Below are 13,432 nucleotides of genomic sequence, written 5' to 3' on the forward strand. Positions count from 1 at the left end.
ACCCAGAATAGCTAAAGCAATCCTTGGCAGAAAGAGTGAAGCAGGGGGTATCGCAATACCAGATCTTCAACTCTACTACAAAGCAATAGTAACAAAACGGCATGGTATTGGTACCAAAATAGAAAGGTGGATCAATGGTACAGAATAGAGGACACGGACACAAACCCAAATAAATACAATTTTCTCATACTAGACAAAGGGGCCAAAAATATGCAATGGAGAAAAGATAGCCTCTTCAACAAATGGTGCTGGGAGAATTGGAAATCCATATGCAACAGAATGAAACTAAACCCATATCTCTCACCATGCACGAAACTAAACTCAAAATGGATTAAGGATCTCGGAATCAGACAGGAGACCTTGCATCATATAGAAGAAAAAGTAGGTCCAGAGCTTCAACATGTCGGCTTAGGACCAGACTTTCTCAACAGGACTCCCATAGCACAAGAAATAAAAGCAAGAATTAATAACTGGGATAGATTCAAACTAAAAAGCTTTCTCTCAGCAAAGGAAACTATCAGCAATGCAAAGAAAGAGCCTACAGAGTGGGAGAAAATCTTTGCCAATCATACTTCAGATAGAGCGCTAATCTCCAGAATCTATAAAGAACTCAAAAAACTCTATACCAAGAATGTAAATAATCCAACTGACAAATGGGCTAAGGAAATGAATAGACACTTCACAGAAGAAGATCTACAAGCAATCAACAAACATATGGAAAAATGTTCAACATCTCTAGTAATAAGAGAAATGCAAATCAAAACCACCCTAAGATTCCATCTCACCCCAATTAGAATGGCAATTATCAAGAATAGAAGCAACAACAGGTGTTGGCGAGGATGTGGGGAGAAAGGTACACTCTTACATTGCTGGTGGGGCTGCAAATTAGTGCAGCCACTCTGGAAAGCAGTGTGGAGATTCCTTAGAAAACTTGGAATGGAAACACCATTTGACCCAGCTATCCCACTCCTTGGCCTATACCCAAAGGACTTAAAATCAGCATATTACAGAGATACAGCCACATCAATGTTCATAGCTGCTCAGTTCACAATAGCCAGATTGTGGAACCAACCTAGATGTCCTTCAATTGATGAATGGATAAAGAAAATGTGGTATATATATACAATGGAATATTACTCAGCCATAAAGAATGATAAAATTATGGCATTTGCAGGCAAATGGATGAAACTGGAGAATATCATGCTAAGTGAGATAAGCCAATCTCAAAAAACCAAAGGAAGAATGATATCGCTAATAAGTGGATGATGACACATAATGGGGGGTGGGAAGGGTTAGTGTTGGGGTTGGAGTTGGGTTTAGGGAGGGGGGCAGGAATGGAGGAAGGAAGGACTGTATAGATGGAGGGGAAGGGTGGGAGGGGAGGGGGGGAAGGGAAAAAATGGCAGAATGAATCAAACAAAAGAAAAAAAAAAAAAAATTTTTCCAAGCTCAGACCCCAGTCCCAGCCCCACCACCCTCAGGCTGCTGTATTCTAGGCTCTGCCTTCTTGGCTCCCGTAGCTCATATCTGTCCTGCCTTTTCTTTTCAGTTCTCAGAGTACATTCATGCCCAAGTGGCAACTGGCAAAGGGAAGCTCGCTCCTGGTTTTGATGCTGAAATGATCGTGAAGAATATGTTCACCAACCAGGACCGGAATGGAGATGGGAAGGTCGTGGCTGAGGAGTTTAAACTCAAAGACCAGGAGGCCAAACACGATGAACTCTAAACCTGACATGAGCCAGTTGGTGCCAGGGAGTGCGTGACACCAAGCCACCTGTTGTGGCAGAACCTGCGGCGAGGGGGCGAGGGTGTCTAGGAAGATCTATCATTAGCAAGTAGTAGGTGCGTGACACAGTACCTGGTACATACATCGGGGTGGGTCGATAAACACAGTGAGAATTTGGGGTGGACTTCCAGTGATTGAAAACAAAATCGGCGCAGAGGGCCCTGGTATAGGATGCATAAAGTATTGGAAAGGCTGCACTGCCAACTATTATTTTTGAGCCTTCTGGGAAATTTTGTTATTAAAGGTAGATAATACGTAGAAGAAATAAACACCTTGGAGGGAACAGAAGTGATGTCCAGGTGTCTACCTAAAGAGATTAAAAATTTTAACTTGCTGGTGTCTTAAAAATGTTTTCTACACGGGCAGGAGAGACAAAGGGCCTCATGCCCCAGCAGGATTCCCAGACAGCAACTGGAGGCTGTTCTCAGCGGCCTGCCTTTCCCTCCACAAAAGTCCCCCCATTGTGCTTTTCCAGTTCATCACCTGCCACCCTGCAGTGGTTCTCCAACTGGTAGGTAACTTGAAGGTTAAAAAAAAAAAGCAGGGGAATTGAGAGTTGTCGAAGATCATGCAGAGAATTTGGTTCTGCGCCTGCTGTTAGGATCACCTGCTGGCTAGCTTTCGCTGCCGTCACTCCATCCAGTAAAGCACTCCCCGCCCCCCAATGCTGTTGCGTAGGTAGATGCTCATAGGGTGGGTGGCTGGGCCTCACTGGTCAGTCACCTGAATTTCACTGTGGCTGAGGTGCAAGTGTCATCCCAACAGGCAAGCAGCTGAGCATAAACAAGGTTTTTCTGCGGCTCACTTGTGTCCTGGAGAGGGTGGTCTGGGGGACTCCTGGGGCCTCTCTCTGCCATAGGAAAGCAATGACAATGTACCTGCTGGCCTCTTCCTGCAAATGCAGTAACCACATTGCTGCCTAATAGCCTCTTCCCAGGTTGGTGTTGGCACTTACCCTGAAGTAATCAATGGTCTTTCTTTTGAAACTGCTTTATTTTACTAATTTAAACTGTTTTGTATTGATGTAGTCCTGAGATAGTTCATGAAAATGCTGTGCACTTGTTCAATGGAATAAATATTGTTTTTAAAAAGGAAATGTCACTGTTTACTTTTTGCAGATGTAATTTCAGGGAATTTGCCATGGCCTTTCTGGCTGCCACTGCCCCAGGCACTAGTGTTCCTTGGCTTCTTTCTCCGAATCAGTTACTCAGCTTTTCATTTAACAGAATTCCTTAAATTCATTAGATGGGTTAATAATCTTGCTTCTTGTCAAGTGCAGTGGTGCAGAGTGTTATCTCAGGTACTTGGGGGGGCTGAGGCAGAATCACAAGTTTGAAGCCAAATCTTGATAACTTAAAAAGTAAAACTAAAAAAAAAAAAAAAAAAAAAAAGGAAAGGGGGTAGAGTGCTTGCCTAGTATGCATGAGGTTGTGGGTTTGATCCCTAGGAGTGAGGGGAAAAAAAGAGGTAGCCAATAAGCGTTAGGTTACATAAGGATAATGAAGTGTAGATCAAATGCATTATTCCAAAGGGCAATTCAATTTAGCAAGAAGCAAGAATTCTTTCTTGGTACTAGGGGTTGAACCCAGGGTACTCTACTACTGGGCTGCATCCCCAGTCCTTTGTATATTGAGACAGTCTCCTGAATTGCCCAAGCTGGCTTCAACTTCGCTATCTTCCCTCAGCCTTCTAAGAACCTGGGATGTGCCCATGTGCCCAGCTCTACCTGGTTTTTATTTGACCCTGTTTGAATGTCCTCACAGGCTGTTCTGTACCATGGTGGAGACAGGTTGGCTGAATCAGAAGTAGCTTTCTTTTTTTTTTTTTTCTTTCTTTCTTTTTTGGGTACTGGGGATTGAACCCAGGGCCTTGTGCTTACAAGGCAAGCACTCTGCCAACTGAGCTATCTCCCCAGCCCAGAAGTAGCTTTCTTGAGGAAGTTAAGATGTATGGGCCTTCCACCTTGAGGCAGGGGTGCACCTTGGGCTTGTTCACATGAGTGCTGTCTGGGCACTTCCATTATGCCCAGGGCTAAAGAGGGCATTGGATCACTTGTGGCCACCTCAGAGCCATTACTGCCTGAAAGGGCAAGCTGTCCAGCTGGCCCCTTTATAATGCTGTGGCAACACTTGCTTATATTTGCATATGGAAATGAATTATAATTAAAGGGCCAAATAGAGGGTAGAAACTCCATGTGGCACTCCCTCCAAAGCAACCACCACATTTTTTAAGTGGTGCTGCCATTGAGCTACATCTCTAGCCCTTCTTATTTTTGAGACAGGGCTTGTTAAGTTGCCCAAGCTGGCCTTGGACTTGCAATTCTTCTGTCACAGGCTCCTGAGTAGCTGGGATTACAGGCATGAATCAACCACTACACCCATCTTAGTTTGGATCTTAAGTGTCCCCCAAAGGTCCATCTTAAAAGTTTTGGTCTCCAGCCCTTAGTACTATTGGGAGGTGATGGAAATATGAAGAGTTGGGGCTTAATGGGAGGTCTTTAGGTCATTGGGGGCATGCCCTTAAAAAGGATCTTAGAACTTTGGTCCTTTTTCCCTTTTACTTCCTGGCCATAATGTGGTGAATGGTTTTGCTGTCACATGATCCCACCATGATGTCCTACAGGGCCAAATGGCACTTAATTCACCTCTAAAACTGAACCAAAATAAACTTTTCACTGGGTGTGGTAGCATATGCCCATAATCCCAGTAACTCAGGAGGCCAAGGCAGGAGGATCACAAGTTCAAGCCAGCCTCAGCAATTGAGCAAGGCTCTAAGCAACCTGTGATTAAAAAGGGTTAGGGATGTGGATCAGTGGTAAAGCACTGCTGAGTTCAATCCCTTGGATACCCACCCAACCACCGCCAAAAAAAAAAGTCTGGGTTAAACGTATCACAATGGCAAGTCTAAACCTGTGATAGCCAAATATGGAACCTCAAAGATTTGCAATGGGAAGCCAGGCTATAGAGAAATTCTAGGTCCTAACTTTGCATTACTCAGTTTTAGGTGCACTTTCAGGCCCAGCTACACCAAAGCTGTTTCTGAAAGCTTTAAAGTACTTCCTTTTCTTGATGTGTTTAATAAGGGAAAATAATTTCTATAGGCCTCAGTATTTCATGAAGGTCGATTTAAAATTTCCCTGCAAATATCTTCTTTTTTAAAAAAAGTATTTCTAATACCTTTATTTTATTTATTTTTATGTGGTGCTGAGGAACGAATCCAGGGCTTCACACATGCTAGGCAAGTGCTCTACCACCAAGCTGCAACCCCAGCACCCCCTGCAAATATCTTCTTATCCTTAGACTTACAGTATAAAAATTTTGGAAATATTCAATCTAAAGAGCCACTATGAAAAGAGCATTAGGATTCACATATTACAAAATGAATGAGGAAAGAAAAAACATGACAGGTATTCAATAAATATTTGCTGAATAAATGAATAAAAAGTAGATTTAAAAAGGCTTTTCATTTCATATTTATTATCAGTGCTTCATATAGAATATTTTATGATGATTAGTGACACATGGCCACCAATAGTCTTTTCAAATATTAAGTGCCACTCTTTTTTGGTGAATATTGGTTTTCCCCACACAAAATAAACCAAAATATAACAATTTCAGGAGATAGTGATTCCATTAGCATAGTCCACCCAAACCATATAAATGGCAATACTTAAAATCATGCACATTATTTCACCATTTCATAAAACTTTTTTAAAACATCTATAAACATTCCTGGTGTAAAAAAGACTCGTCAAAAACTGCATGATAATATTACGCTACAAAATTCACTTTGGAAAAAGTAGGGAATTGTTTTTCTAATTTTGGCCTCAACATTTTTGTTTTTTTTAAAGTGGTTAAAAAATATGGTGAGGAGTGTAATTGAAAGAGGTGGGGAAAAGAAGCTTCCAGGAGATGGATACGACATGTCTGAAAATACTTCAGTTATGTAAAGGGAAAACTTCAAGAGCAAGAATATATTATAAATAAGAGTCTTTTCAGCTAGATGGACAGATGAGTAGATCTTGTATCATTTGCACCCATGGAAGAGGTCTTCTTGAAAAATGCTTGTTTATAGAATCTTCTGTAAAATAGAGTTGGCGACCTCCAGTGATTCTTCTTTTACCAAAACAATATCATAAGAGTCCATGTATTTTTCTAAAAGCTCATCTACCTAATTAATGGAAGAACAAAAATAAAATTAACATGCAGAGAGAAGCAGCAAATAATTTCTATATTATATGTTCACACACACACACACACACACACACACACACAAACACTTTTTTCTTCTTTTTGGTGCTGGAGAATGGAACCAAGGGCATTGGCATGCTAGACAAGTATTCTGCCATTAAGTTACATCCACAGACTTCAAATAATTTCAATATTAACCTCATTGTTATATTAGTCCTGTTGGGCAGAATGAAGTAAATTCAATTCAATTTCATAAAACTTTAAAAATGAAAACATAGATTAAAATGTTTAAGATTCACTGACAGAAACTTTTCCACATGGTAGTTTTTTTCCCCAAGAGATTTCTCTACAGAACAGTGGTTCTCAACTGGGGTGATTCTGTTCAAAGAATATATGGCAATGTCTGGAGGCATTTTTAGATTTTCATGACCAGACAGTGCCACCCAGCATCTAGTGCCACTTTTATTTTTTTTTTTGGGGGGGGGGGGCGTTGCTGGGGATTGAACTCAGGGCCTTGTGCTTCCAAGGCAAGCACTCTACCAACTGAGCTATCTCCCTAGCCCCCTAGTGTCACTCTTAGAACACACCTTTCAAGGCTGTGGGTGTAGGTCAGAGATAGAGCCCTTCCTAGAATGTACATCCTTTGATTAAAACTAAAACCCACCATACAAACTGCATGTCTTTGTGCTTATCAAGTCCTTTGATCATTGCCAAAGGTATAAAATAACTACTCTCTCAAGAGCTTTTGGCAACAAACGGCCATTAAGTTTCATCCTAACTTTTTCTTAAATGAAAAGTAATGTATAGATCTGCATACTTACTCTATCATTTAGATAACCAATTTTCAAAATGTGTTCAACATTGGCTACTCCATCTGCCATTTTTAAATCTCCTTCAGAGTCTCCCAGCAGAATTATATTGCTGTTGTCTTTTAGTTGACTGAAATAGTCTGTATTCTTCAAGGCACCATCATGTTTATTAAATACATGAATTAATTCTCCTTTAAATCCTTTGAGGACACCCTAGTAAACATAGAAATGTTTTGGAAAAAAAACAAAACTGGTTTTGCAAATTCTATTTGTTAAAATTTTCACATTTTGTAGTTTTTAATAGCTGACACTAAAAGTCTCACAGCACTCGAGTACATGCCAATCGTGGCAGGTAAGAAGGACTCTAAGACGTAACCTATCCTCTATCAATCATTTAAAATGGTAAAACACAATGAGTTGAGAATTCAACTTCTACTTTTCATTTTTAAGTATTTACAACATACTATCTTAATTGGGAAACTCATTCATATGTTGAAATTCACTAAAATAATGTTAATTCCCTTCTTATTTTCCACCTATGAATGCTGTCTTCAGAGTTGCTGTATTCAATTAAGAGAAATTTTGCAAATTTTAATATTACTTTAAAACTTGTGAGCAAAAGTTTATGAAGGGTATATTACTTTTAAAATCTAACACTGGAAAAGATCACAAGTCCTATAATAGGCCTACAACTTGGTCTAATTTAATGAATATATACCAAATTATAATAAATAATGTACATGGTTAAAATAATATTTTCAGACTTTAAAAGTAATTCTGAGAAATGATTTACTGTTCTTACATTTTCATCAAAATCCATGAAGTTGGACACTACTTTGACGTTTGGGTGATAAACCCCAGCTTGACGGATAACTTCCTCTAGTACATCACCAATACCAGCTGAAAATATGAACACCGGGATACTGTGTTGTTGAAGCTTATCAAAGAAATCCTCATATCCTTCCCTGCAAATGAAGATACAAAATGATTAGTAAAGAACAAAATACATCTCCTGTTCACTTAGAAGCACAAAAGTAAATACCTCACCTAAATACTATGACTCATTTATATTCTTGTTTCAAAATACTGCCCAAGAGGATATTTAGTAATATCTATAACACTGCTAGTACTTTTTCAAGCAACAGTTGACAATTTTCCTTTTAACCAATTCTGGATTTTTAAAGTGGGGAGGAGGGTGGGAACTGGGGCTTTAACCCAGGGGCACTTTACCACTGAGCCACATCCCAAGCCCTTTTTGGGTCTCACTAAGTTGCTCAAGGCCTTACCAAGTTGCTGAGGTTGGCCTCGAACTTGCAATCCTCCTACCTCAGCCTCCAAAACTGCCGGGATTAAAAGTGCATGCCACAACACTCAGCCCTTTTAATCAATTCTAATACTTCAAAGTAGGTGTTTAAAACTCGTATCATGGATATAAGCCTACCACTTACACTTTACACCATTTAAAAGCAAGGGATTAAAACCACACTGAAAATTTCAACTCATTTAAGACCAATTAAATTAAAAAAAAAAAAAAAAAAGAAAAACAAACAAACAAAAAAACCATTTAGGGTGGATTCAGACCTGCCTGGAAACATGCTCATTTACTCTCCCTATTATCAGAAAAGCAGAAGAGTAGAACTTAGCTGTACTCTTTACTTCTGCCATCTCTCCTTTCTAAGATCCTAAAACCTATTCTTCCCCCTTTTTTGCAGGGTGGGATGGGGTACTAGGGATTGAACTCAGGGGCACTTTACCACTGAGCCACATCCCCAGCCCCAGCCCTAGTTTGTATTTTATTTAGAGACAGAGTCTCACTGAGTAGCTTAGGACCTTGTTTTTGCTGAGCCTGGCTTTGAACTTGAGACCCTCCCTCAGTGTCCTGCGCTGCTGGGATTACAGGTGTATGCCACTGCGCCTGGCCTAGTTTTCCCTTTTTACTCTTTCTCAGCTATAGGTTAAATTAAGCTGTTGCCACTTTTAACAAAAATATTCATTTAGCTGTCCTCTTTCTGACAATTTCTTTCCTTCTTAGAATTAACCATATCAAGACAAACATAATCTCTCTTGAGTGTTCCTCCACTTTCCTAAATAAACCTTTGTCTAAGTCTCTGGAGAGAGAGAAAAAAGTATATGCCTTGGAATATAGCATCATTCAAAAACAAAGGGGTTGGGGCGAGGAGTGTAGCTGAGTGGGTAAAGCTACCTAGCACATGGTAAGCCCAGGGTTTGATCTTCGGCACCACATAAAAATAAAATAAAGGTATTGTCTCCATCTACACTAAAAAAAAATGTAAAACAGAGAAGTTGGCTGGGAATGTGGCTCCGTGATAGAGCACTTGCCTAGTATGTACAAGGCCCTGGGTTTGATTCCCAGCAGCACAACAAGGAGTAAATTAGATTCTTTTTTTTTTTTTTGGGTGCTGGGGATCGAACCCAGGGCCTTGTGCTTGCAAGGCAAGCACTCTACCGACTGAGCTATCTCCCCAGCCCCAGGAGTAAATTAAAAAGCAGCAGCACTGTATTTGTCTCACAAATTGAAAATTTTAAGAGGTGGTAAAAACATGGAAAATCAGCTTAAAGTTAGGCATAGTGGCATGTGCCTTAATCCCAGGGATTCAGGAGGTGGGGGCAGGAGGATTCCAAGTTTCAGTGTCAGCATGGGTAATGCAGTGAGACCCTATCTCAGAATAAAAAATTGTTAAAGGGTGCTCACTACAGCAGCACCTATACTAAAACTAGAACAATACAAAGATTAGCATAACCTCTGTACAAGGATGACATGCAAATTCATGAAGTGTTTCATATTTTTTGATCCAAAGGGAGGAAGGAAAGGGGAAAAAATGCAGAATAAATTTTTTTTTAAAAAATGATGTTATGTGTATATATAAATATACCATAGAGAATTTCACCTTTAAATAGAACTAATAAAAAATAAATAAGTAAATGAGCAAGAGGAAGTTCAGTGAAATACAGGAAGGAGAACTGGGGAGGGAGAAGGGTAAGGAAATGCAGGGGAATGAGGATTGAAATCCAATTTCATGCATGTATGATACTGTCAAAATGAACCCAACTACTATGAATAACTAAAAATTTAAATTTAATTTAAAAATAGGCTGAGGATGTAGCAAAATGACAGAGTTCTCCTGGGTCCAATCACCAGAACTGGGGGGGAGGAGTAAAACTTTTTATATAATTGATAAACTGCAAATATTTTAATTAATAGCATACTAAAACATTCATCTTTCCTAGAAATAGTTTTCAAAGAAGTCTGAGAATTCATAAAGAAGATTCAAGTAAGCTTAGTAACAAGTTTATTTGTAAACTTTATAAATATTCCTTTTATATTTCATGTCTTTCAAAAGTATTTTCCAAAAAAAAATTTAGAAATTGTCTTGGTTGCATAAATTTGTATCTTAGTCTTGAAATTTTTTATTTAAGAATACATCGAAAAAAAAAAAAAAAAAAAAAAGAATACACGGTATGGGGGCTGGGGTTGTAGCTCAGTGGTAGCGAGCTTGCCTAGCATGTGTGTATGAGGTACTAGGCTCAATCCTCAGCAACACATAAAAATAAATAAAGATATTGTGTCCACCTACAACTAAAAATAAATGAATTAAAAAAATAAAAAGAATACATGGTATGATTTCATTTATAGGAACTATTACTTAGAATAAGCAAATCTTTTGAAACAACACAAATTAGAGGGGAAATGGAGAGAACTCATCAATTGAAATTTTTAATGTGGACAAAAGAAATAAGTTTAGTACTTAAATGTGACTTATTACCTACACCAAATCTAACTTGTCATTCTACATTCCTTATCATAGCACTATCCATTTTGTGAAACTGGCCTATTTAGGGTATTTTTCCATGGGGTAGTGTTATAGCTTATTTTAAAAAAAGTACACAACTGAATAGAACAATAGTTCAATTCTGCAAACAATAACAACCATCACAAACACTGAGAAACTTACTTGAGCATAACATCAGATTCTTCCACAATCTCTTTAAGTCTAGCTTTTGGTATACCTTGTTCAACAATCAAACCATGTGACTTCGTATACCTGGAGTTATGACAAAAGAAACACAAGTATCCATGAAAACAATTATCTTTATTACAAAGCATGCTTCAGTATAAGAAAAGGCCTTTCAACCATGTTTGGATTTTAATCTTAGAGATATAAATTCATCATTAATCAATTATATCCTAGTGTGTCTCAAAATACGATGAATGTATTTGTTCTACATTATCTAGATCTCCAGAACTCAGACTTATCTTAAATATGTTAATAGGATAATGAAAGGAGAGGGCTGGGAACCTTTCTTCTGTCTACAGATAAGAACTCTATTGATATTTCTCTTGATGCTCAGTGGTTCCAGCCCTGCTGTTCCAGTCACAAGGGAAAGGCAGCAGCTGGGTCACCAGTGAGTAGCCTGTAGCACCCACAGGTACCCAACTGTCAATCCCAAACCTTCTCTCAATAGATTAACAGGAACGCCAGTGATGGTGAAGCTTAAGTGGGGAGTGGAGTGTAAGAGCTACCTGGTATCTGTAGATGACTACATGAACATGCAATAATGATACTTAGATGGAGCACTGTCTGGACATCTGAGTGAAGAGTTAGTAAGGTGTGATACGTCCTCCATATCCAAAGTGTTAAGAGGAAGACAAGGGCTGGGGAGATAGCTCAGTCGGTAGAGTGCTTGCCTTGCAAGCATAAGGCCCTGGGTTCAATCCCCAGCACCAAAAAAAAAAAAAAAAAAAGAGGAAGACAATGGGGAAATGAGAAAATAGAATCTTTCAAGAGGGATTACATATGTCTAGACAATAAAATTTGTTTTTGCTTTTTGTTCTGTTTTGCAGGGCTGCAGATTGATCCCAGGGGTGTTCTACCAGTGAGCTATATCCCAAGCCCTTTGTATTTTTAAAATTTGAGACAGGGTTTCACTAAGTTGTTCAGACTAGCCCCAAACTTGGATCCTCCTGCCTCAGCCTCTCAAGTATGCAAGGTACACTGTTCTGGGATTATAGGTATGTCACTACTCCCTGCTTGTTTTTGTTTAAAAACAAAAACAAAACACAAAACAAATAAAACCCCTCAAAACTCAATCAAACCTAGGATGGCATAACTATATGATTGGTAAAAGCAAAGTCTTGTAGTTTAAATTTTCATGAAATGTCAAAGTACTGAAAGAGCTATCTAGTGAGCTAGAGAAAATCCTTAGCACAGAGAGTACACACAAGCCGGTGTGATGGCGCATGCCTATAATGCCAGCAGCTCAGGCTGAGGTGAGAGGATCGTGGCTCCAGGTCAGCTTCAGCAACTTAGTGAGGTCCTAAGCAACTCAGCGAGACACTGTCTCTAAATAAAACATGCAAAAGGACTGGGGATGTGGTTCAGTGGTTAAGTACTCCTGGGTTCAATCCCTGTTACTCAAAAAGAAAAAAAGTATATATATGACTTGGCCTTTTTTTTTTTTTTTCTAACAATGAAAAAACACCTAAACATAGCATCTCAGTGTAAACAGCCTTTAGAATCTAACTCTCACCTTTCCAACTATCCAGACTGCTCACTCCCTGACAAAGAACCTAACTTTTCACCAGAGATCTAAATAATCACCTACAATACTCCTAAATGACCCTCCTCTCTGCCTCAGTGAGCGTCCATCAATCAGTGTGCTCATTCTCTTAGGGAACCTTACTCCACTGCCAAATAATTCTAATTGCTAGATTGTCCTTTCTTTTTATTTAATTTTATTTTTCTGGTGCCGGGGATTTAACCCTGGGGGAACTTTAGCACTGAGCTACATCTTCAGCCCTTTTTATTTTTTATTTGAGCCAGGTTGTTACTAAGTTGTTTTGGGGGTCTTGCTAAATTGCTTAGGCTCACTGTGAAATTACAATCCTGAGTTGCTGGGATTATAGACAGGTGTATGCCACTTTGCCCAATAGGATGGTCCATCAATTTTCTTAAGTCTTCTGAATCTAATTCTAATTCTACTTCTATGTGTGAGTATAGAAAATCTCTTTTCAACATTCAATACCACAAATACAGATGAAGTGTGCAAGGTACCCTGTTAGTTAATGGGACAATGAAGACAAATATTCCTGGTCTCGGGATTTTGAGAAGTAGAGGTGCTTTTGATTTGAGAAAGAACCTTCTTAAAGGTTGTGGTCTTGCTAAAGTGTCCAGGTTGTCTTCAAACTTGTGACCCTCTTGCTTCAGCCTCCTGAGTCCCTTGGATTACAGGCATGCACCACTGCACCTGGCTTGTCCATATAGTATAAGAAAAAAAATTCTTGTTTTTAAGTGCAGAATTTTAAATTTATTCCTACTGAACTTCAACTTAAATCCTAGAATGTTGGAGTGATTATAAAATAAAAATGTATTTTGTTGTTTAATTCACATTTGTGAATGTACTTGTACACAATACTACAGTGGCAGGGAAATAAACTATTAGTTTTAACTGTAACACTGCTTTATTAGGCTTTCATGTTCCCACCACTCGATACACACTTACCATTCTACCATATAAGGGTACTTTTCTTCCACAGTAAGAACAGGATCAACTTCTATAGCATAATACTGTTCCTTTAGTTGCAATAACTAGAAAGAAACAAATAATCATGATAACCACAGTGTTTT

At 39.0% G+C, this 13,432-nt stretch overlaps 2 protein-coding genes and 1 non-coding gene across 5 annotated transcripts in view; 2 read left to right on the forward strand and 1 right to left on the reverse strand.

The window, feature by feature from the left end:
* Fkbp9 (FKBP prolyl isomerase 9) overlaps window positions 1–2,394 on the forward strand; it is a 45,086-nt gene extending 42,692 nt beyond the window's left edge. Inside the window, exon 10 of the mRNA XM_047559924.1 lies at window positions 1,550–2,394. Coding sequence (XP_047415880.1) covers window positions 1,550–1,726 — 177 coding nt within the window. The 3' untranslated portion in view covers window positions 1,727–2,394. The remainder of the gene's footprint in view (window positions 1–1,549) is intronic.
* A 2,848-nt stretch (window positions 2,395–5,242) lies between these two features.
* The window catches only part of Nt5c3a (5'-nucleotidase, cytosolic IIIA), a 52,245-nt gene continuing 44,055 nt past the window's right edge, over window positions 5,243–13,432 (reverse strand). For all 3 annotated transcript variants that reach the window (XM_047559925.1, XM_047559928.1, XM_047559926.1), the window contains 5 exons: window positions 13,308–13,393; window positions 10,760–10,849; window positions 7,588–7,750; window positions 6,798–6,998; window positions 5,243–5,956 (listed from right to left, as the gene is read on the reverse strand). In XM_047559925.1, the coding sequence (XP_047415881.1) occupies window positions 5,855–5,956; window positions 6,798–6,998; window positions 7,588–7,750; window positions 10,760–10,849; window positions 13,308–13,393 (642 nt within the window). In that variant the 3' untranslated portion in view covers window positions 5,243–5,854. The remainder of the gene's footprint in view (window positions 5,957–6,797; window positions 6,999–7,587; window positions 7,751–10,759; window positions 10,850–13,307; window positions 13,394–13,432) is intronic.
* On the forward strand, window positions 9,491–9,594 carry LOC124992085 (U6 spliceosomal RNA). Its single transcript, XR_007110080.1, has one exon. It is a non-coding gene; the product is annotated as a U6 spliceosomal RNA (small nuclear RNA).

Source organism: Sciurus carolinensis, chromosome 8, assembly GCF_902686445.1.
Source record: "Sciurus carolinensis chromosome 8, mSciCar1.2, whole genome shotgun sequence".
Taxonomy (NCBI): domain Eukaryota; kingdom Metazoa; phylum Chordata; class Mammalia; order Rodentia; family Sciuridae; genus Sciurus; species Sciurus carolinensis.